Source organism: Mesoplodon mirus, assembly GCF_964341445.2.
Source record: "Mesoplodon mirus genome assembly, chromosome: 3".
In the NCBI taxonomy this organism is placed as follows: Eukaryota; Metazoa; Chordata; class Mammalia; order Artiodactyla; family Ziphiidae; genus Mesoplodon; species Mesoplodon mirus.
The window spans coordinates 162,439,340-162,464,309 of NC_138978.1; the positions used below are offsets into that span (position 1 = coordinate 162,439,340).

The window sequence follows — 24,970 nt, forward strand, 5'->3', positions numbered from 1 at the left end:
CTCCGCGGCATGTGGGATCTTCCCGGACCGGGGCACGAACCCGCGTCCCCTGCAACGGCAGGTGGACTCTCAACCACTGCACCACCAGGGAAGCCCTGGGTCTGTGTTTGAGACCCAGCTGCTTACTAAACGGGGTGACTTCGGGGAAATGACTTAACTTTTGTGAGCCTCAGTTTCTTCATCTGTAAAATGAGAGCAAGAGGTCTCTGCTCGTGGAGCGGGACCCTGGTTCCTCTCCCTGGTGTCCTGCACCTGATCCCCACCCTCACAGCTCTGGAGCACCCCGGGAAGCTGCGGCTCGGACACTTGGCTGAGGGGTGTCTGTTTCTACGAAACGCCGTGACCCGGCACGTAGGGACTAGAAAATAGTTGCTCTATAAATAAGTGATGCAGACCCATCCGATAACATAAAGTGAAGTCACTTCATACCCCCCACGCACACCCTGGACAATGTTAGCTGCTCTCTGAGGCGATCTGTCCTGGTTCCTTATCTTGGAAAAGGGGCAGCGAGGCTCATGTCTCTGGCCACGGAGGACTCCCAGCCTGGCTCCACCGAGGACTCCCAGCCTGGCTCAGCAGACACTCCAGAAGGGAGGGGTGTCCAGTTTGGTTCTACTGAGGGGTGGGCTTGAGCCCCTGAAGAAACAAGCCTTATTACAGACGGGCCAGTTTAACTCTCTCCCCATGTACATGACACCCAGGCCCAGTCTGTTGCCTCCTTGGGAGAGAGGACAGAGAGAACAGAGGGCAACTCCTTAGAATGAGCTCCTGTCTTAAGCGGTGGGAGAGCTGCCAGAACTCCGGCTTGTGCTCTCCTGGGATCAGGAGGTAACGGAGTTCAGTTGTCCTGACAGATGGCCACTTAACTGCCTGGGGAAGAGCCTGCAGTCTGGGAAGAGGCCTCCTCTTGAGGTCCCTAACCTTGAGGCTACTTGTAGCCACCTTGGGCCTCTGCCGAGTAGCACGGCTGCTCGGCCTTATCCCAAGCTGGTGGCTGAATGCAGGCCCTCAGGTCTACCAGACCTGGGTTCAAGGCCTGGCTCTGCTATGCTCTTGCTGTGTGACCTTGGGCACTCTATTAACCTCTCTGAACCTTCTCATCTTTAAGATGAGGACGACACCATCTACCTTGGAGAACTGCTGTGAGGATTCAATGACAATACATCCAAAGTGCTTAGCACTGTACCTGGTGCACACAGTAAGAAATCAACAAATGTTAACATTATCACTATTATATCATCATCAGCCCCTTCCCTTGTTCCGTTGAAACACCAGGAAACACTGATCAGCTAGATCTGTCGGTTCTAGCCATTTGTAGGCAGAAAACTGAAATCTGGAGGCCACCTGCCCCCCTCTCCCACATGAACAACAAAGATGCAGAGAAGCCGCCCATCTCTCCCCACCTGCAACCTTCTCCTGCTACTGCTGACCTCACCTGGACCCTGTTTTATTCTCTCCTACTTAGAGCATTAATATAAACTTTTATTCTGGGTGAAAACCAGCCACTGACACATGCCACATATATTCATAATAGTGTTCTTTGCAGTCATTGAATACATTTTGAATTAATAAAAGTATATGCTATCCTTACGCTTGTAAAAACGAGCACAGTTTTCTAGGGCTGTGTCATGAAATCAAGTAGATAAAGCATGTTAAGGCATTTATGGGCTGACACTGTTTCTCAGGAACAAAATAAAAGACACACCTATTTGGGGTTTGGTTTGCTCACAGATAATAACCCAGAGGATGACCTTTACAGCTGCAGTTATGCACAGTGACGGTGCCTTTGTACAGACAGAATAGACTTCAACTTGCTTCCATAGGCATAAAAACATGACTAACATCTTGACGCCTTAAGCCATGTGGCTCTTCATGGCTACAGTTGTTACTGTCAGCTACTGTAAAGTAGTGTGGTTGACTCTTCTTCAACCATCAGGTCTCCAAGATCTGAGCAGGTGCCTTATGAAAAGGGGCTGACATTACTTCCATCAGAGGGCGGCCTCCCCAGACCCCAGCTGAGCCTTCTGAAGGCCCCAGCCATGGGCAGTGGGGAGTCAGACAGGAGCCTGCAATAGGGGAGTGCAGGAATTCCAAGAGCTCCCCTTCTCCATGAGGTGCAGGGCTACAGGGAAGGCCCCCTCCTCTCTCCAGTTACTTCAGTCACGCAGCCTTCCCTTCTGTCCCCAGAAGCTTCCCAGCCACCTTCCAGAACAATGTCACCACGTGAGGGCTAGTTCCCATACCTCACACTCTAGAGGAACTTTTTCCTATGAATTAATCTCTCCTTCATCTTTCCCCTTGTCTACCAGCTCCTTCCCTATGCCTGCAAACAGGTTCAGATCCTCCTAAAGTTTAAAAAAAAAAAAGGACACGAAGGGATGGAGGATGGGAACAGAGGCTTCTCCAGTTGCTGCACGTCCCATTTCCCGGTGCCACCAAATTTCTCAAAACAGTGTCTGCCCTCAGTCCTCTTCCTTTCCGCGAAGCTGGCTGCGGCTCATGCCCCCACCACTCAGCTGGGACCACTCCAGGAAAGCTCGGCTGACCTTCTCTTTGGCTGGTCCAATGACCTTCCAGCCCTTCCTGCTCTCTCTGCAGTATCTGTTGCTATCACTGCCCGTTTCTCCCCCCTCGGCCAGGGTTGTTTTTTGTGCCACATCTTCCCGCCACTCTCCTTCTTTGCCTTCATGTCACCACCCTCCCTTGGTTTTCCTGACACTGCCCAGGCCTTCATGGCCACCTTCACAGCCTTCCCCTCGCCCTTGTCCCAGCCTTGCTCTGGACTCCTCTCCTGTGCCATCTCCTGCCCCCAGTTTCTCCTCCAGCCACGCGTCGGATCACGGCACTCTTCTGTTTAAAAAGCCCTGGGAGGCACTGTCACAAACGAGGGGCTCAAGCTATGCTTTTGAATGAATGAGTGAATAAACAGGTGAATGGACAAACCAACCCGTTGTTTGTCTCCCTTGCTGATGTCATCTACCTTGGCCAAAAGGTTTGTGACCTGAACCCTGTCTCAGGTCCTCACCTGTCTTAACTTGTTTCTTCCAGGTGTCAGGGTAGCCCTCCCCCAATACACACACACTGTCCAAGACTGAGTCACCCCTCCCACAACCTGTTTCTCCACCCATGTTCCTTCTCTCACCCAGTGATTGTCCTCCTCCCCATCACCCAGACCAGCATCTCCCTCTCCCACAACGCCTGTGGTCTGTGAACTTGACCTTTGTGATATCTATTCTACAGTCCTTGAGACCAGTTGCCTTTTCTAGACCAGGGCCTACCACCTACTTCCTGGCCCACTACAACTGTCTCTACCTGTCCCCGCCTCACACCCTCAGAAATGGTCACGTGCTCCATCTTTTCAAATGATGGAGCCACCACCCTCACTGTCACTTTGTTTGGGTTTCTAAGGGACAATTCTGGTCTGATCATGTCCCTCCTCCTCAAAGCCCTTCCATGACTCCCTACTGCCAAGGAATAATGTCCAAACTCAGAGCGTTTGAGGCCTTCCAGGATCTGCCTCCACCCACACTTATCTCCCACTGCCCCGCCCCCATTCCCTACATTTCAGCTACGATGGACTTGAACCCGAACTTCCCACCCATCCATCCACCTCCCACCTGGGAGGGCAGGACTATAGCTTATTCACCTCTGCAAGCCCCACAGTGCCTGGCACAGTGTCTAGGACATGGAAACACTCAAAGGACACCTGTTCAGTTGAACAGAGAATCTCTACCCTTTGATCAGCTTGGAAGCTCATGCAAAAATCACATTAAAATCGAGTCAGGGCACGCTTTTGCCCTCTTATTAATCTGCATCCTTATTAAGTCAGCTGTTGGAGGCGTGTGCCCTACCCAAGGGAAAGGGCCACCACTCCCTGGAAACAGGCAATTAAGACTCCAGCAGGGAGTTTCCTTTCCTCCAGAAGCGGTCAGCACCCAGTCCCTTTCCTCTCAACACTTGACACAGGAGCTTCTGCCCTCCCCAACCGTGGAGCCCCTGGAATCCTCCCTGTCTCCCCAAAGGCAGGTGACCAGATGGCATTGGGCAGGTCTTTACCAACCTATCCAGGAGCAACTGCCTTCCTGGGGGCCAAATAAGGCTAAACAAAAAGCATGCTTTGCAGTGGCAACCATCAATGGCACTGAATCCAAGCTTTCTAAACAAGTTTTAAGGAAGGTGACCTCCAAATACCTTACAGTGAGCCTGCGAGGATGCACAAGCTTAACCGTTCCTACCCTGTGGACCGTCAGTGGAGGAGAGACCTGGCAGAGGGCAGGTGACTGCTGAGAGGGGGGCCTATCTCCTTTTTCCAGAGTCTTTCTGAGTCCTGTCGCCCCTCCCTGACCTCTCACAAGAGCCACAAAAACTAACAGCCCAGACGGTACTGCCCACTCCCAGCCTTGAATTCAAGGACTTGCCATCCCTGGGCTCCCTCCTTCCGGGGTCCTGCCTCAGCCCCGCACAAGAGCCTCAGCTCCAGCCAGACCAGCCTTCTCAACTCCCCACACGGTTCCACCCACATCCTCTGCTCTCACATCCTGCCCGCCATTCCTCCTCTCTCCCAGCCAAACTCCACCCACTCGGATGTCCCCCTCCTCCTCCCCCAGGAAGTCCTCTCTGATGTGGGAAGGAAAGAACTCAGTGACCCCAGGCAAACTCCCCCAGCGTTCACCATGTACACCTCACTCCCGGCCTGTCAACTAGCTGGGAGCACTGAGTGCCCTTGTGCGCAGCGCCTTCCTGTCTGGCCGGCCTCGCTTATGTTTCTGGCCATGGCCTACAGGTCTGGCTTCTCCATCATGATGAGCACAGTGCTGTGCCCCGAGCAAACATTCACTCAACAGCTGTTGATGGATGGACTGCCTCAAATGGGGTATCACAGAGGGGCTACCACGAGACCATAGGGCAACAGGAAGGAAGACAACTAACATTTATGGAACGTTGGCTAATACCACAGTGTCTTGGCACTCTCACACGTAAGACCTCATTTCATAGTTGGCAACAATCCTATTAGGTAGATATTATCATCCCATTTTTCAGACAAAGAAACTGAGGCCAGCGGCTAGGGCATTAAGTGACTCCCCGAGTCACAGTAAGCAGGGGAGCCAGGATTTGAACTCGTGTCAATTATCTCCTCAGAATCTTGCAGAGGGAAGACTTCTGTCCTCTCCCACCCAATGTTGCTGCCTCCTGTAATCTTGATCCCAGCCAGGCCTTTGGCTACAAAGGGTCCTACTCCATTACCCACTGAGGGGCACTCCTGCAGCCCACTGGCAAAGCCTCTACACCTGAAGTTCCAGCCTCTAGGTCCCCAAGCTCCAGCCAAAACCAGCTTTAAGCCACCTTTCCCTCCCTCCCCTCTGTTCTCTTCCAGATGGGCACCGGCTCCAGTTTGATAGGGCCCTGACACAGCTGGCTTGCCTTGCAGGGCCGGTTGTTTGCTAAACAGGCTGGGCTGGCAGAAGCTCACTGTTTGCTCACGGTGACAAGGCGCAGGAGGCAGAGAAAAGGGACAATGACACATGTTACTGGGAGTGGCCATACTCTTGTACGGGCCTGTCCCTGTCATACCAGCGACACTCTCTCCCCCTGTTCAACACATGTCCTCATCTTAGAGCTCTCAGCCTTGATGGGTGGGAGCGAGGACCGGCTCCAGTCCCCAGGGGATGGCAGACAGAGGTACAGGGCCATCTCTCTGGCCTGCTGGCAGCCGGCCCCACCTCTACGGTGTACTGCTTCCCAGGGAGTCCAGCCACGCAGCCCACACGCACACCGGGCTCTCAATGGGCCAGAATCTCTGGAGATCTGGAATCTGAGTCGTGTTTTCCAAACACTAGAAATAATCTAGTGGTAAGTTGTAAAATCAAGTTAGTGAATCACAGCCAGTACTTTAAAAAAAATACATAGAACAGAAAATAGCATCTACTGCACTTACGAAGAATAGTGTTTTATGAAACAATTGTTTTAGGGATAACAGATACAAACCAACTTCTGGATCTCACTGTAAATGTTGTAGGTCACAGTAACAATGTTTGAAAGCCACTGCTTAGGGCCTTAGAACAGAGACCGATCAGAAGCTAGAACCACTTGCACCCTGGACCAGAGCCCTAAGGACTGGGCACCGAGCCCCTCTCCCTGCTCAAACTGAACTGCAGGCTCCTCAGGAGAGGCTGGGAGGGCTTGGCCGAGGGAGGTCACAACACTGGTCTCTGGAGCTCGTAAGAAATGCACAGGTCACTACTAGCCCAGCTCAGCCCAGCCCAGCCAGATGCCGCCAGTGTGAAGGCAGTCAAGGAGCCCAGCTCAGGGTCCTGCCAGCACCCCTCCCACAGCAGGATAGGTGGTTGAGGAGATGATTAGTCACTTGGGGCACTCAGGCTGTGTGTGCTGCATGACTCAGACAGGTGCTGAGAAGCTTCTGGATCTCCCGACATACCTGGGCCATCTCCTTCCAATCCCCCGAGCCCCAGCCTCTTCCAGACAGAAACAGAATGCCCCAGGCACCAGCCCCCACCGAACCCCCACAGGATGTCCCGACCTGGCCACGGGACCAATGCCAACGCCCTTCCCCTGTGCAGGGACTCCTGCTGCCACACTGATCCTCCCCCAGCTTCCCACGCGGGGCTGCTCGCCCTGCCTCAGCAGAAGGAACAGAAGGCTCCGTCCTCCCCTTGGAGAGTAATTTTAAATATTTTAAGTGACACATCTTGGGGCCAAGGATAGGACAATGGCCCTGTCATGGAAGCCTTTTACTTAAAAGAGACAGTTGACAAACAATGGCTCCGCTGCCACCTCTAAATGATACGGCAGTAGCTGTTGGCTCAGGACACGTCCCCAGGCCAGCTGAATGGGGGCTTGGGCCCTGACCCTAAGTGGTAACAGGAGCATGGGAGGGAGCTCTCCGGGGCTGTGGAAACCCTGAACCCAGCAGGATTTCACTGGCCGTGAGAACAGAAAGGTCACAGGGAGTTAGAACTGGACGTTGCTGGAGGAGCCTGGGGCCTTGCTCTCCAGATGAATTCTCCTGGCGTCATCAGTCTCAGATATGGTTCATGGTTCTGCCTGGCAACTGAAGTCCCTGAACTCAGAGATATCTTGTTTCAGGGACAATGCTTGGCTTTTCAGTCTTCAAAGGCATTTCCTGATTCTTCTTCTTTTTTTTTTTTTAAAAAAAAGACACATTTATTCAGCGTGATGATCAGACTATTACATTTAGCAATCAACAGCATGGGTGCAAAAAAAAATCTATATTAAAACCCTTTGTTGGAATGCTTTACACTTTCCACAGAACAGAAACTAAAATAACCTGTTATACAATTAGTCACAAATACAGTCCTCGAGTTTTTTTGCCCATACACATGAGTATTGTCTAAAACATGTCTTCTTTGTAGCAGCTAGGCCCTGCCACCACTGTGCTTGGCCGAGTTCACAAATCTCTTGTAACCTGTAGCTTCCCTGTCACCTCTCTGGCTCTCCTCTCCTGCTAAGCTTCGTTTCCTGGCAGTCATCAAAACCTTCTGCCACTGCCATGGCTACTGCTGCTGCTGGAACCGCCATAGCCACCTTGGTTTCGTGGTTTGGCAAAGTACTGGCCTCCAACACCATAGGGGCCAGAACTTCTGCCTCCAAAGTTTCCTCCTTTCATGGATCCAAAATTTGAAGATTGATTGTTGTAACTGCCAAAATCACTGTAGCTTCGACCACCTCCAGAATTGCTTCCATCATTACCAAATCCGTTATAGTCATCCCCACTGCCACGATAGCCACCACCACCGTGGATGCCACCAAAGCCAGCTCGACCACTGAAGTTTCCTCCACGACCAAAGCTGTCATTCCCACCAAAACCCACCTCCAAGACCATCACCAAAGTTTCCAGAACCACTTCAACCTCTTTGGCTGGATGAGGCACTAGCCATCTCTTGCCGAGACAGGGCTTTCCTTACTTCACAGTTGTGGCCATTCACAGTGTGGTATTTCTGAATGACAATCTTGTCTACAGAGTCATGGTCATCACAGGTTACGAAAGCAAAGCCTCTCTTTTTTGCCACTGCCTCGACCAGTCATGATTTCAATCACTTCAGTTTTCCCATACTGTTGGAAATAATCTCTTAGGTGATGTTCTTCAGTGTCTCCTTTAATGCCACCAACAAAAATCTTTTTCACCTGGTTAAGTGGGTGCCAGGTCTTTGAGAATCTTCCCTTGAGACAGCCCTCTTTGGTTCCCCAACTCTTCCATCCACCTCGTGTGGCCTTGCCTTCATGGCCGCATCCACCTCCTCCACAGTGGCATACGTGACAACCCCGAAGCCTCTGGAGCGCCTGGTGCTTGGATCCCTCGTTACCACACAGTCTGTGAGCGCTCCCCACTGCTCACAATGGCTCCTCAGACTGTCATCGGTTGTTTCAAAGCTCAAACCTCCGATGAAGAGCTTCTGCAGCTGTTCGGGCTCTTTGGGTGACTCTGACTTAGACACGACCGCAGTGGAGGCGGGGGAGATGCTTACTCAACGATGTTTACTCGGCAGTGTCCACGGGCAGAAAGGAGTAATCTACCGAACGTATCTCCTGATTATTCTTAGTGGCCACAGAGGAAATTGCTTTTCTAGATGCCATACTGGTGGGAGCAGGCTAATTATTTATAGGTGGAGAGAGAGATTTTGATTTGGATTCTTTAATTTGGAAGAGAACTAACTGGATTACAGCCGGGCCTGAGCTCTGGGGAGGGTGCTAAGTATAATGGCACAGCCTTGCTGCTCTGGGCTTACCAGGGCCTCTGATGTGAGAGCCTTGGAAGTTGTCCAGGTGTTAATTAAGTGGTTGATGCCCCGCGGTGGGCAGGCTGGCAGGCAAAGCCTCATCAGAGAGCTCGTGCTACTTGCAGCCACAGCCGGGGTGACAGGGCCCTCGTGTGTTTGGTATGATGTCTCCCGTGATGGAGATCCCTGCTGCCTGAGGCATTGGGCTAAGGCTCTCCTGCCAGGTCACTTCTGAGCCTCTTGGGTTCAAGGCACTTGCCTGATGAGGATGAGGTTGGCCAGCTGTCTCAGGGGACCTTTTCTGGGGGACTATGAGACCCCCTAAGTCTGATCCTGCCTACAGGTGGGTCAGAGTCTAAACCCTGGTTTTACAGGGTTTAGATCAGCCCTCTAAGGCTGGGAGGTCAGGCGGGAGAGGAATTGATTGGAAAGAGGCCCCTGGGAGCTGGGAGCTCTCACCAGCTCAGGTGATGCTCACTTCTCACAGCTACAATCTGCCCATCCCAACACCACCACACACAGCCCCTTTTCCTTATAAAGGGGAGAATGTGCCAGACGAAGTGAGCCTCTTTCTTTTCTGCCTCCCAGTTCACATCCCTTTCTGCCTCTAAAATAGGCACATGCTCCAGGGGCTGTGATTTAAGCAGGTCAAGCCCAGAAGCCTGGGAGGACACCACAGAGCCCAGCAGTCAGGCAGACACCAGGGAAGCATGGAGCAGCTGGCAACGTGCTCCGACAGCCCTGCCCCCGAGCCCGCTCACCCCTCCTGGTCACACACCCTCACAGTCGGGAAGCCAGAGATGTTGAAGTCTCTGCACACTGCGGTGTTGGTCTCCTGAGCACAGTCCAGGGCGGCGAGATTCAGGGCCGGCCTCCAAGCTGAAAGGACAAAAAAAAAAGAAAAGAAACAAAGAAAACCTGAGGTAAGTAAGAGGGGCTGGCACCTCTGCCTGCTGACCTCGCCCACGCAACACCCCACCCCCACCAGTGCCCACGGCACCTGCCTCCGAAGCTCTTAGGAGAAAGGTCACTCCTTCCTCAAAACACGGCCTCTGAGATAGTTGGGTTATTCTGCATTTAGCCTGTGCTTAGGACACAGTTAAATAGCACCGGTAACCCACTCGGAACAGCAAGCTGTGTCCCCCGTTGTTCTGCAGTGAGGGAGGGGCACGGGGGCTGGAGGAGCTGAAGAGAGGTATGAGATGAGCCTGGCCCTCTTGGGGAAAAGCCCCTGGGATACTGCCGCTGTCTCTGCTGCCCTCTAGAGAGGATCAGTTCCAGAAGGGTGAAAAGCATGCCTCAGGAGTGCTGAGTTCTCCCGTGGACCCGCGGTGAAGGCCTCTGAGGCCAGAGGTAGTGGCCATCAGCCCAGCTTGGGTGGGTGGGACACAGGGTGGTAGGGACCAGCCCCCCGGCCAGAGGTGGAGGCAGAAGTCCAGGGGAGGAAGGCGAAGACACCTGGGATCTAGAAGCCACAGGGAAAGAAGCCCTGCGGCCAGACTCTGGAAGATAACAGCTCCCCAGGCCGGCTGCCTGGGCACCCTGCTCCTTCATCAGGCCCCAGGCCACAAGGCCTCCCTCCGCTGGAACTTACGGGCAGAGAGAACAATGGCTCCGTTCTGGGCCACGGCCCCAGATCCGGGAACCGGAAAACAAACTCATCTACCAGGCGGGCCTCCTGAGCCTGCTCCCAGGAGAAACAGGCACGCCTCCCTTGACCGTCTCGACCCCCCCAGGAGAGCCACTCACGGGACACACCACCGCTGCGGCGACCCGAGGATCACGCTGGGAAAAGGGAACGACACCACCGCTCGGCCTCGGGCACCTGAGGGACGACCCGGAGCGCTCCAGGGGCACCACAGAGGACCAAGCAAGGCACGCTCACGCGCCGGCAGGGGCGCGCAGCGCAGCGGCGGGACGGCCCCCCACCAACACGGGGAGGACCGCTCGCGAGGCACACGCCAAGGAGGCGAAGCAAGAGTGTCTGCTGCGTCCGAGGACCACGGCCCCGCCCACGCCGTGAGGCAGGGGGCGGGAGACCGAGGGTCAGGGCCGGAGACCACCACCCCCGCCTTCCACACACCCCTCGACAGGTCGGGAGGCCGTGACAAGAGAGGCGAGGGGCACGCGGACAGAACGAGAAGAGCGGTCCCGTTCGCCAAGAACGTCCGTCCCTCGTCTGGCGCGACTTAGGCCCGGCCCAGGAGAGCGCGACATCACCACATCGATCAGTCAGGTGCCCTGGGAGCAGGGTCAGGTGCCCCGGGAGCACCTACCAAAGTGCCACACTACAGTGAGGCTGCTCCCGCCGGGATGGAGGATGTGCACGTGAAGCTGCACAGACAGTGAGCTGGTGATGCACTGGTGCCACGCCGTGTGGCACGGGGCTCTGAAGGAACGTGGCCGCAGGGGAGACCAGCCCTGGGCACCAAGCAGGGGCCTGGCAGGAAAGGCGAGAACCGAGTGGAGCCTTGACCATCAGACCAGGTGACAGGCAACCGGGGCACGGGGTGAGCAGACGAGGAGGGGAGAGTGGACAGGGCAGGCTGTGCGGGCTGCAGAGGCGATGCCGCGGGAAGGCAGGCAGGGGCCAGCGTGGGCGCGCCGGCCTGGGGCTCAGGGTTGGCTCCCCAGCACCCTCCCCAACGCGGGCATCTCCAGGCCGATGAAGGAAGGAGCGAGCCTGCCTGAGGAGTGGGGGAGGGCACACATCCTCCCCACAGGGCCCTACCCCTCCCACCTGGAGCACAGGATGGGGTGGGGGGACTCACACAGGCAGCCCACGCAGAACTCGCTAATGACAGAAGACTAATATCCAAATAACATCCCTGAGACCTGTGGCTTTGCCGGGACCTCTTACCTCGCCCCAGAACCTGTCCCTTACAACATCTGAAAAACCACTATTTCCAAAGGCATCAGAGCTCCCAGAACCTTTTATGCCCAGGGGAGGAGTGTCACCCTCACTTCCACGACAGATGTATGGAAGAGCCAGGATGCCTCCCAGACACCCCTGATCCATCCCTCAAAGGAAAGGCTCCGAAGGTTCAGAGCAACTAAGCTGGTCCTTCTTGGGGTGACACGAGGCAGGGGGTCTGGCACTGTGAGGCAGGCCAGAGGCAACACCCGCTCCCTCCCCTGCCCCCCTCCCCCTTCTCCTTTCTTGCTGGCAATCTACTCTTGGCACTGAATCCTGGCGGGAGGGAGGGAGTGGGGATGGGGGAGTGGGGTGTGCATTTAAGTGTTCAGCAGAGACAGGTGAGCCACACCGTAAGATGCCATTTCCCCAACATCCCCCGTTACCCCATCTCACCAGACCCCTTCTGGGGAGCTCTCGGCTCCCCTAGCACAGGAGGGCAACAGTTTGAGCTACAAATACACGCCAACCCGAATGGCCTGCATCCTTCAGCTTTACATCTAGCTGGAAGGGCAGCCTGCTGTGGTCAGGGACCGGGGTCTGCTCCACGCTGGGCTTGGCACAGCATCCCTCCCACCCTCCCTGACACTCTGCTCTCCCCTGACCCCCCCCCCACTGTCGGCACCACGTAGGAGGGACAGAGTCAGGCAGTCCAGCCACGCGGAACCAATAATCCCAACCAGCTTCCTGTCCTGTCCACCCTCCCTCCCGAGTCTCTTCCTGCCCTCCCCCGTGTCTCCTCTCCCCACCCCCGGGTTCTTTACCTCTCACGTCACCTCTAACCCACCCTCCTAGTGAGCTAGTGCAGGGTTTCTTGTCCAGATGAAATGTCTCATTTCCCTCCTGGCCAAGGTTCTAGTATGCTCCATCACCAGCCTACCCAGCCACCAGTGTTCTTTTCTATCTGCAGATCTATGTCACTCTCTACTCAATATTCTTTGGTGGCTCCCACTGCCTCTAGTAGAAAACTCAACAGGCATCAGGCCATTCTTAATCTGGTCCCTCCCCACCCAGCTTCCTCTTACCATTTCCCCAAATTATGCTCCAGGAATGCTGAAGGTTTTCTCCTTCCTTGAAAGCACAATGCTCATCTAGGCTATTCCCACAGCCACCTCTACCCTCCCAACCAACTCCCAGTTGTCAGGTACAACTCAGTTTGAACGGGACGTTTCCCCCCAGGAAGAGCTGCCTTCCAAGCCCAAGGCCCGGGACCCTGTTCTCGTTTCCAGCACGCAGTTACAAGCCTGTCCATCCCTAAATGTCTCTTCATCCTTGCATCCTCCTTGCCTAGCTTCCCCATTATCCTGTACACAATAGGTGCTCAGTGACTATCGACTGAATTACACAGCTGACCCAGTCCCGGGGGCCGCTACAGGGCTGGAACATCTTCTCTCAGCCTTACTCTATCCTCAGGTCCAGGCAGGGGGTGAGGTGAACGCCCATCACCTGTGAATGCAAGAGAAGCGAGCTGCCCAGGGATGGGGTTCTACCCTGGATCACAGGCAGAGCACCCCAGGCCTCCTTTCTATGGCTCCTCTCCTGCCCAAGGGAGGCCCAGCAGAGGGTGGGAAGCACAGGTCACCCTGTAGGGTCATCTGGCACATTTCAGGCTTGGCTCCGGCTCTGCAGCTAGGGCTTTTTTCAGGGAGACCCCCAGGAGAGGCCCGGCTGTTCTCAAAAAGAATCAGCAAGTCAATGAGACCTAAGGGCGGAAGAGTGGCACTTTTGTGTCCTTCCACCAGTGAGGGCCCCTGGCAGGGGGTCTCACAAGGCCACTTGGCAGGGACCAAGGACAGCAGGCCTCAACCGCTCCACTCCTCTCCTCTCCAAGAGTGCAGGCCGCCATCCCTCGGGCCAGAGTTGTTGCTTGTTGCCCGCAGGGGCATGAGGCTCTGCAGGCACAGGGAGAGGACAGGACAGAAGGCTAGTGTTCAGCGAGCGTCCACAGCACGCTCCAGATCTTCCCACCGCACCACCGCCCCTGGAGGCGGGCACCATTTTACCTGCTTTACAAACGAGGACAGAGACCAAGAGACCTCCAAGTGGTCCAAGGGCTACCAGACCCCAAACCCCACTTTTGTCCCTCTGCCTCACCAGGGTCAGGAGGCTACCTTTATACTTCTGCTGGCTGCTCCAGTCACAACCTTCCCCATGAGAGAGAAAATGGTTAAAACAGTTTCGTCTTCTAGCTACATACCATTCTCTGTAACGCCCAAGAGTTGGTCAATATCATAGACTCAGCCTTTACTTAGAGGATAGAGGTATCAGGCTTATAGAGAGTTTATCATGTGCCCAATGTATGTAGTTTAATGTGCGCAGCTACGCTATGAAGAAAGTAAGAAGGTATTTATTCATCTCTAGACCTGCTTTCCTAGACTGTAAAATAGAGATCGGATAACTGTGCCCGCGGCACACAACTAATCGGTGGTCAATGTGGGATCTGAACCCAGGATCTGAGCCTCCCCGGTGGTCTCAGGAGGGCCCAGGACACAACAGAGAGCTTCTCTGTTCCCAGCCAGGAAACTCAGAGGGGACAGGGTGGGGTGGGTGTTAGTAATGGGGGTGGAGGCGGGAGGTGATGCCTGAGAGTTCTCAGCTCCCAGCTCCTGGAAGGTCTGTGACTCCTTCTCTTTACGCCTTGATTCCCTGTACCTCCACGAAATGGAACCGGTGCCTCTTCTTACCAGCCCCAGCCCGAGGGGGAGGAGGAGGGGGAGCCTGGGGCCAGTCAGGTGCTGGCAGAGTCCGGCCTGAGAAATGTTTCCCAGGAATATCAACGTCAATACCTTAATGAGCCATAATGACCTATAAAGCTCTGTTTTGGCCCTAATCACTGCGGGCCTGACTATTCGTCATTCTAGTAACAGTACCAGGAATAGAGAGGACCCTTATCTGGGTGCTCCCCTGGTAAAGCAAAGCTGCATTTACAGGAAGTGCACTGCTGTCAAAGAGGTACAGAGCTGGGTGAGAGAGGCTTTTTAAAGTGTCAGGTGACTTAATACCACAACCTGCAGGCCTAACACCAAAAGGATTAGCAGTCTCAGTCCAGCCCTACTCTTAGGGAGAAAAAAAAACTTTCCTGGTGCAATTACTGCCTTGGCAAAGTAATCTCCCCACTGACAGAGTAAATGAGCAAATGGAGCGGACGGGAGGGGAGGTAAGTGTAGGCAGCACAGCTGTGGACCCTGGGTGGCGGGAGAGTGGATGGTTTCTGGTGAGGGGGATGGGCTCCTTCTGGAGTCACAGGCGGCATACCCACCCCACTCACAAGGCCAGGAAGGGGCAGTGGACTCAGAGTCACAGGGCTTGCAGACAGCTGCAACTGGTCGAAGCACCATGAGCTCCACACATCTCCTCTCTGGGTCTCTGTTTCCTCACTGGTCACACGAGGGCCAAGATGAAGGTGTCTCAAGTCCTTTCCAGCTCTGACAACCACGTGGGTGCTGGATGGTAAAACACTCTCGCCAAGAAGCATGGCCGTGAGGCCTCTGAGTGCTAAGCGGTCTGGGTCTCTATTAAGGCAGGGGCCAGACCCACCCGAACAACAAGAGCCAGTCAGGTCAAGAGGTCAGAACGAGACCCCCGCCTGAGTCTCTGGGCGTCCTCCTGACACAGGGAGTTGGCCAGGCCTATGCCATCACCACGACATCCCTTCCTCCTTGTTGCCGGCTTCTGGGCAGTGAGGTCATGATATGGACAAAATGCCTTCCACGCCCCTCACACCTGGATGATACCCCAGGTCTGAGCCAAGAGGAGCCACGGCAGCCCCAGAAGGCCTGGTCACTCACAGCCTCATCTGGAATCCCGTGAGGCTTGTGCCATCGGTGTGCATGAGTGTTCAGGGAGCTGTTACCCTGCGCCAGGCTCTGCGCTAGTAGCACAGAGGTACAAGCAGGAGAGGACGGCCAAGCCCTGGGGGGGAAAGGGAGGAAACCAGCACTGCTTGCTGGCACTCAACACCCACGCCTTACGAATCTCATCTCCACACTCTGCGCAGGTCGCGTTCCCACCTGGAGTACACTTCCTCCTTCTCCCCCCTCTCCACCTGCCCAGGCTCTGGAGAGTCAGGAAGAGCTGGGTTCAAGAACCTCCTCCAGGGACTTCCCTGGTGGCGCAGTGGTTAAGAATCCACCTGCCAATGCAGGGGATACAGGTTCAAGCCTTGGTCCGGGAAGGTCCCACATGCCGCGGAGCAACTGAGCCCGTGAGCCACAACCACTGAGCCCACGAGCCACAGCTACTGAGCCAGTGCGCCACAACTACTGAAGCCCGCGTGCCTAGAGCCCATGCTCTGCAACAAGAGAAGCCACTGCAAAGAGAAGCCTGCACACCACAACCAAGAGTAGCCCCCACTCGCCGCAACAAGAGAAAGCTTGCACACAGCAACAAAGACCCAACGCAGCCAAAAATAAATAAATAGATAAATAAATAAATTTATTAAAAACAAAAAAGAACCTCCTTCAGGGACTTCCCTGGTGGTCCAGTGGTTAAGACACTGTGCTTCCACTGCAGGGGGTGTGGGTTTGATCCCTGGTCTGGGAACTGAGATCCCACATGCTGCATGGCAGGGCCAAAAGTAGAAAAAAATAAAATAAAAATAAAAAAAGAACCCCCTCCAGCATCTGTGTAATCTTGGGCAAGTTACTTATCAGTTAAAAAAAAAAAAAAAAAAAGGCTATCTGTTGCTCAGATATTTTCTCATAAAGATTATATACAACAGTGGCCTATAAAGGCCCTTAGCACAGTGCCTGGGCATAAGGCAAGTGTATAATAAATAACTGCTTAGATAAAGGACTTTGGTGACCAGGCCTCTGTGACTTTCCCCTTCCCTGAATTCCCAAAACAAGAAATGGCTGAGTAACGCTCTTTCGACCTTTTTCAAATACAGCTTCTTACTGGTGCCAATTTCCCTGCTGTGTGATTTACCCAATAGCAATGTAAACAGTGCTTTGCACACAGAGGTCACTCAACAAGTATTTGCTGATTGATTAGCCAGTGATGAGGACTGAAGGTCTAAAAGGAACACAATCAATTTCCCAAACACATGGTGAGGCAGTAAGAGCTGCTCTGGAATAGAAAGGGGTGAGCCAGATGCTTAGAAACAAGTGGTCTGCCCCGGGGTAACAACTGCCCCAGAGAGCCAGATGCTTAGAAACAAGTGGTCTGCCCCGGGGTAACAACTGCCCCAGAGAGCCAGATGCTTAGAAACAAGTGGTCTGCCCCGGGGTAACAATTGCCCCAGAGAGCCAGATCCTTAGAAACAACTGGTCTGCCCCGGGGTAACAACTGCCCCAGAGAACCTAGCCTACAATTTACTGAAGAAATGAGCCCTGGCCAGTCAGATTAAATGCCTGAGGCCAGGTGGGCAGGGTTGCAAAATTCTTCTCTCCCCTCATGACCTTCCACAGTCTCACTGCTCCTACCCAAGGCATTCATACCAGTGGCAGAGGGCAGGGGCCACAGGCCCATGGGCCCAGGGTGGTGCGGGAGCAACCCTCTGCCGGCCCACAACCAAACTTTCTCAAGGAACCTCAGAATACAGAGATGTTAAAGGGCCTCACCAGGAAACACCTCCTTGGATTGGAGTGGAAGCATTCTTTATCATTGCAGGCCAACACCAGGTTCGGCCAGCGCTCCCCCCGACATGATCTTGCTTAGGGGGCTGACACCTCCATGGTTCATGGGAGACTTCCAGTTCTCACCTGAATCTCCCATCTCCCATGGACTGTGGTTCATCTCTACAGACACCATTTTCCTTCCTGAGGTTAAGTTTTGATTTGCTTTTTTTAGGGAAACTCTCACTCCATGCACTGGGAAGAAGACCCCTTTGGGAAGTGGCAACCCTCATCCAGGAGCAGGCTGGGTCAGTATCTGGATGTGCAATTCATTGGAAAACTCTGGGTTGCCAGAGGCCAAACCCATGAGTCAGCTGGAAGCTAATCTTTCTGTCCAGCACTCTCAAGATGTAAGAATCTTCTAGATTGAGTCTACCTGTGGCCATTAAGGAACTTTTATGGCCTCAAAGTGTAAACTGATGTAGGAATTTTTATGATGTTCAGGCCCACAGTGTCCCCGGAACACCTAGTGCCCCTCAGGTGTTCCAGCTCCATGTTCAACACTCTTCCTGCCTCCTGCCCTGGCCAGATGTGCTGACATCACTGAAATGATGCAGTGTGAAGAGCTGCTGAGAAATGGCACATTCAAGTGATGGGACCAGAGAGGCATGCAGACAAGTGTCTGCGTGTAAATTGGAGGGAAAACGGTTTATCGGTTTTGTTTAAAAATAACTTTCCGGGCTTCCCTGGTGGCGCAGTGGTTGAGAGTCTGCCTGCCGATGCAGGCGACACGGGTTCGTGCCCCGGTCCAGGAAGATCCCACATGCCGCGGAGCGGCTGGGCCCATGAGCCATGGCCGCTGAGCCTGCGCATCCGGAGCCTGTGCTCCGCAACGGGAGAGGCCACAACAGTGAGAGGTCCGCGTACCACAGAAAGAAAAAAAAAAAACAACTTTCCAAGACCATATGGCTAACAGATGATACATCTTTCCAACTAACCACTTCAGGAACCACCGTGCAAGCTGCTCAAGGGAAGAGGTGGCCTGAGTTTGAAAACCAACATCTATCTACAAATGCACTACTCTACCACAAAGAGTTGAGTTTATCAAGAAAACGGCACAGCAGGTGAAGAACAGTTCCAGTTCTTCCCTCTCCAGGAAGACGCCTACGCCCTAAGACGCCCATAGTCGTCATTCAGTGACCACTGAAGGTCAGCAGCCCTGCTAGGACCCTAGCACCACCTAGTTATCAGGAAATAACTCCATTCAGAGGCAGCAAATCAGAAGCAAACCACTACCATCATGCCACGCCAGACCCCCAAATACCCACTACCTGGTCTAGGCAGATGGATGACACCACAGGGATCTTTACCTGTGCACAGGAAACTCTGAGATAATACACATCAAGTACTCACTCAGGAAGGTGTCTGACATACAATACAATAAGCACTCAATAAATATTCATTGCTATTGTTGCCATATTTACTCAGCTCCAATCTTAAGTTTTTAAAAACATTAACCTTTCTGTAATGGAGTACACCTTTAAATCTCTATACATCTATTAGCTGTCGTCTTATCCCTCTACCCCTCAGGCTGTTAGTAAATGAATGGTGGGTCTCACAATTGACAGTCTCTTAGAATGAAGGAAATATGGTATTAGTGGTCAGGCCAATGAAGGGGAAAATGGAGCAAGGGCCAAACCCACACCAAGAGGCTGCCCTCAGTCGGGTCTCCGGGCTCACAGGTTGAAGCAGAAGGAGAAGGTGCAGAAGGAGGGGAAGAGAGAAGGATGTGGCCCAGAAGCTAAGGAGCTGGAGGCAGCAGGTCAGGAGCGGCCGGGAGACAGGTAACAGGGAAACTCTGCCTCAAAGATACAGCTGAGAAAGGAAGTCTACGTACCAGCAGGGTCTACTAGCCAAGGGGCGGGGAAAGGAAGGAGGTAGTGGGAATAGGGGTGGCGGCAGAATGAATATCAGTTCTTTTCTCCCCAACACGGATCCCACCGCAGCTGGGGAACTTGGTAGGAAGGGGTCTGCCACAAGGCTGAACTACAGGAAGCCTTAAGGTGTCAGGGAGGAGGAACAAAGGAGACCGCGTCGCAGGTATGGGGGCCATAAGCCGGCAGAAGACTGACAAGGAAAGCAGAGCAGGTCTGGGGACCCAGACCGCGGGGAGGGGGAGAAAACTCGGGACACCGGCCCAGGGGAAAAAGAAAGGGAGGGGCGGGAGCTAAAGATGGAGCTGAGGGCTGAGAAACTGGGGGGAACTGGGAGGGGCAGAGAGGAAGGTGAGCGGAGGTGACAGGCAGGAGGAAGGGGGCAGCGTTGAAGGGCCTCCGTGAGGCAGGCGGCGGGGATCCGCCCGGGTGGGGCGAGGGGAGCGAGCCTCCCCCCGCACCCAGTTTCTCACCTTTGACGTCTTTGGCCAGCGCCTTCCACGTCGGGGCGAAGGCGATGCAGTGGCCGCACCAGGAGGCGAAGAACTCCACCGCCCAGGCGCTGTGGGAGCCCAGCACGAAGTTGCGCAGGGTGCCAGCCTGCAGCAGCGTCAGCGGGTCGGAGGGCGAGTAGAGCGTCGAGCGCGGGGCTGCGCCAGCGCCGGGCACCACCAGCAGCAGCGACAGCGACAGCAGCAGCAGCGACGGCTGCGGCCCGGAGCCGCGTCCACAGCACTCCATCCTCTGCAGCTGCGCGGAGTCCACCACTGCGCACAAGTTTCGGACGACTTGGTGCTGGGCGCCTCCGCCTCACCTCTTGTCTCCGTCGCGGGGAGGAGCCACGTGACCCCGCCCACCGTGGCCTGGTCCCGCCCCTTTCCCCGCCCCGTCCGCCGGTCAGTGGACAGGAAAGCCGACGAGGGACGAAAACCGGAACCGGGAGCTGGAGTCCGGGCCCGGCTGCGAGCGCCCTCTTCGCAGTCCGCCGAGGCCTCAGAGCTTGTCGGGGTCCCGCCTCGGCCCCAGGAGGCGGGGAGCGCAGCCCAGGCCCCGGAGCCCCCCGCCCCCCCCCGCCAAATGATAGGTGTGGGACATCCGCGGGGCAGAGTCCCGGGCCCGCGTTCGTGTCGCTTTTGGGGACTCCGGGAAGTCATTTGGCTTCTCACAGGCCCTGTATCCAACGGGAAAGGAGTCCGTTGGAATAGATTGGACCGATTTATGCTGTTCCCAGAAAGTTCTGGGGATCCCACCAAGCGATAAGAAGTTGTGAATTAGAAGCACGTGGGAGAGAAGGACGGGTGGTAGGACAGTCTCTGAGTCTGTGACCACCATGACGCCACGAGGATCAGATGTGCCCACACCCCACACTCCCCAAGGCCTGTGACCATCTAAGGAAAATATTATTTGACGGCTTCCTAATTATGAATTAGAGGACCCCTTCCATTTTAGGCTGGGCTGGATTGGCGTGGTCCATTGGGTGGAATCAGTTTCCTCAGCACGCAGGTCTGGCCACCTAAGGTTGTTAGGACGATTCCTCCAACTGGGGCTCCCAGCAGCCCAGGTACCCCACATCTAACTCTCCAGCCTACACACAGATCTCCATATTCACTTACATATCCCTCTCACTAGTAACCTGATAACTAATCTTGTGTTCATGTGTACTAAAGTGTTGATGATTAACTTTCTGTGGTCTACCTTTTGTAGCTCCAGTACTGAGTTATCTTAACAGGAGCAGGCGTGCCTCAGAGTGTTGTCACGTGATCTTTTCCCTTTGGGTCTGCTGGGTTAGGCCACCTCACCTGTAAGCCATCTGAGACTAGATTTGTTATTCATTCAACATTTACTGAGTGGTTTCTTTGTGCCAGGCACTGCTCTAGGTACTAAGGCTGAGGCAGTAAATAAAACCAAGACTCTACCGTCATGGAACTTACATTCTAGTGTGGATAATGATAGAGAGATGTAAATGTAGATCCTATGTTGACAATGGCTATGAAGACATGTACAATAGGGTAAGAATAAAGTGACAGAGGAAGTGGTATTTTATTTTAGACAGGGAGGTCAGTGATGGGCCCATCCCTGATATTTGCAGGGCCAGGGTAAATAGTGCAAATGGAGGCACACATATCATATGTCTACATAATTTAAAATTATAAACCAATTTAAACTGTTATGTAAAATTCCTGTCCTTTCATGTTGACAAGTATACCTTCATAATAATATGGAAGGCCAAACTTAAGTTTAGAAATCTCAGACTTCCCCCAAGATGTGCACTGGAATGGGGCTGCTTAGGTGGTAACTGGCCCTGGCCCTGGCCCTCAACCTTCCTCCTACTCTTTGCACCCCAGCTCTATCCCATACTTCAAGGGAACTTGTGCCCACACCGATAGCATCCCTGTCTGCACATCTGAGCTCCATCCATACCTCTATCAAATAGCTGCTCCTTGGTTCCTTAAGAGAACAGACCTTGAGAAAAGGCTGATGCAGTCTCTAGAAGCTGGCCTGGTGCTACTGGGGTGGGGAGTTCTAGGGTCTCATGTACTTGCAGTATGATCTAAGAAGGGGTGAGGTACAGGAACTTTGGGTGGACTCATCCCCTTGGCCCATGGTCTTCTAGCTCTGTGGAAAGAGGCGTGGCTGGAAGGGGGCCAGAGAGCTCAGAAGACAAGGTAGGGGCTCCTCTTGCCCCAGTCTTTTTTTTTTTTTTTTTTTTTTTTTTTGGCGTTACGCGGGCCTCTCACTGTTGTGGCCTCTCCCGTTGCGGAGCACAGGCTCCGGACGCGCAGGCTCCGGACACGCAGGCCCAGCGGCCATGGCTCACGGGCCCAGCCGCTCCGCGGCATGTGGGATCCTCCCGGACCGGGGCATGAACCCGTGTTCCCTGCATTGGCAGGCGGACTCTCAACCACTGCGCCACCAGGGAAGCCCTTGCCCCAGTCTTAAGGCAGTTCTAACAAGGTAACATTTGAGACAAAGACCCAAATGAAGAATGGGAGGGAAACTTGTGGCAATGTGGGATAAGAGCATTCCAGGCAGAGATCTGGAGGTTGGAGCTTTTGCTCTCTTCATGAATTCGTATTCTCTGTGCCTGAACAGAGAATAGACTTTGAACATATTCTCAAGTTCAGAGTCTTGAACTGCATAGATAGTCCCCTAGCAACCTTGGATTCCAAGGGGTGGACGTACTCCAGTGGCTAAATCAGGGGCCAGGAAAAGTCAAGTGCCTTCACATGTCTCCATTCTTAAAAAATGTTATAGCTATCTTCCCCAGGGAATTCCCTGGGAATTAAGGGGACAGTTTTGGCTAAACAGGAAGAGCACCTGGGAAGCACAGCTCTCATAAGTACACAAAGATTTGCTTGTTCACATGTCTATTTCAGAACATCAGAAATGGAAAAGAATACAAATGATTTGAATGGAATAGATAAAGTTTCTTGGCAATGGGGCCAAAGAAATTAGCATTGAGAGTTGTAAAATCTGGGGCTTCAATATCTCAGAACAGCAATACAGGGATTTTCAACTTTAAGTCTTGGAAGTCTGTTCAAACAGAATCTTAAAAGGAGTCTCCAATAAAAGCAAGCTGCCCATAAACAGAGGGATGGATAAAGAAGATGTTGTACAGAGATACGTTCGGTAGATTACTCCTTTCTGCCCGTGGACACCGCCGAGTAAACTTCGTTGAGTAAGCATCTCCCCCGCCTCCACTGCGGTCGTGTCTAAGTCGGAGTCACCCGAAGAGCCCGAACAGCTGCGGAAGCTCTTCATCGGAGGTTTGAGCTTTGAAACAACCGATGACAGTCTGAGGAGCCATTGTGAGCAGTGGGGAGCGCTCACAGACTGTGTGATAACAAGGGATCCAAGCACCAGGTGCTCCAGAGGCTTCGGGGTTGTCACGTATGCCACTGTGGAGGAGGTGGATGCGGCCATGAAGGCAAGGCCACACGAGGTGGATGGAAGAGTTGGGAAACCGAAGAGGGCTGTCTCAAGAGAAGATTCTCAAATACCTGGTGCCCATTTAACTGTGAAAAAGATTTTTGTTGGTGGCATTAAAGGAGACACTGAAGAACATCACCTAAGAGATTATTTCCAACAGTATGGGAAAACTGAAGTGATTGAAATCATGACTGGTCGAGGCAGTGGCAAAAAAGAGAGGCTTTGCTTTCGTAACCTGTGATGACCATGACTCTGTAGACAAGATTGTCATTCAGAAATACCACACTGTGAATGGCCACAACTGTGAAGTAAGGAAAGCCCTGTCTCGGCAAGAGATGGCTAGTGCCTCATCCAGCCAAAGAGGTTGAAGTGGTTCTGGAAACTTTGATGGTGGTCTTGGAGGGGGTTTTGGTGGGAATGACAGCTTTGGTCGTGGAGGAAACTTCAGTGGTCGAGCTGGCTTTGGTGGCATCCACGGTGGTGGTGGCTGTGGTGGCAGTGGGGACGGCTATAATGGATTTGGTAATGATGCAAGCAATTTTGGAGGTGGTGGAAGCTACAATGATTTTGGCAGTTACAACAATCAATCTTCAAATTTTGGACCCATGAAAGGAGGAGACTTTGGAGGTAGAAGTTCTGGCCCCTATGGTGTTGGAGGCCAGTACTTTGCCAAACCCTGAAACCAAGGTGGCTGTGGTGGTTCCAGCAGCAGCAGTAGCCATGGCAGTGGCAGAAGGTTTTGATTACTGCCAGGAAACGAAGCTTAGCAGGAGAGGAGAGCCAGAGAGGTGACAGGGAAGCTACAGGTTACAAGAGATTTGTGAACTCGGCCAAGCACAGTGGTGGCAGGGCCTAGCTGCTACAAAGAAGACATGTTTTAGACAATACTCATGTGTATGGGCAAAAAAACTCGAGGACTGTATTTGTGACTAATTGTATAACAGGTTATTTTAGTTTCTGTTCTGTGGAAAGTGTAAAGCATTCCAACAAAGGGTTTTAATATAGATTTTTTTTGCACCCATGCTGTTGATTGCTAAATGTAATAGTCTGATCATGACGCTGAATAAATGTGTCTTCAAAAAAAAAAAAAACAAAGAAGATGTGGTACATATATACAGTGGAATATTACTCAGCAATTAAAAAGAACAAAAAAATGCCATTTGCAGCAACATGGATGAACCTAGAGATTGTCATACTGAGTGAAGTAAGTCAGCCATAGAAAGACAAATATCATATGATATCACTTATATGTGGAATCTAAAAACAAGGGAGTACAAATGAACTTACTTACAAAACAGAAGTAAAGTCAAAGATGTAGAAAACAAACTTATGGTTACCAGGGAATAAGCTGGGGGGAGGGAAAATTGGGAGATTGGGACTGACATATACACAGTACTATATATAAAATAGATTACTAATCATAACCTGCTGTATAGCACAGGGAACTCTACTCAGTACTCTGGAATGGCCTACATGGGAAAAGAACCTTAAAAAACAAAGAGTGAATATATGTATATGTATAACTGATTCACTTTCCTGTATACCTGAAACTAACACAACATTGTAAATCAACTATACTCCAAAAAGAGTTTTTTTAATAAAAAATAAAATTAAAAAAAAGCAAGATGAACATTGTGACCTACGGCAATAACCACTTTCTGTGGTCCATGGGGCTTCTTGGGAATCCCAGGGCTCCACAGGCCACCATTGGAAAACCACTGGTCTAGAATTGAAAGCAGAAAACATAAGTATCACAACTTCCCTGCTTGCCCTTCCAGGAGCTTCCTATGATGAAAGGGTGGCAGAGAAGGAAATCTACTCAGGAATGGGGTGTGGAGGGGAAACGTGTGCTGAGGAAAACATTGAAAGCTAGCCAACTTC

At 53.0% G+C, this 24,970-nt stretch overlaps 1 protein-coding gene and 1 pseudogene across 2 annotated transcripts in view; one reads left to right on the forward strand and one right to left on the reverse strand.

Moving 5' to 3' along the window:
- QSOX1 (quiescin sulfhydryl oxidase 1) overlaps positions 1-19,979 on the reverse strand; it is a 41,685-nt gene extending 21,706 nt beyond the window's left edge. Inside the window, 2 exon segments of the mRNA XM_082613242.1 lie at positions 9,535-9,635; positions 19,633-19,979. Coding sequence (XP_082469368.1) covers positions 9,535-9,635; positions 19,633-19,900 — 369 coding nt within the window. The 5' untranslated portion in view covers positions 19,901-19,979.
- Positions 19,980-20,489: 510 nt separating this feature from the next.
- LOC309799308 (heterogeneous nuclear ribonucleoprotein A1-like) lies at positions 20,490-23,769 on the forward strand (annotated as a pseudogene). Its single transcript has 3 exons — positions 20,490-20,535; positions 21,774-21,825; positions 22,844-23,769. The product of its transcript is annotated as a heterogeneous nuclear ribonucleoprotein A1-like (transcript).
- Positions 23,770-24,970: the final 1,201 nt, after the last annotated feature.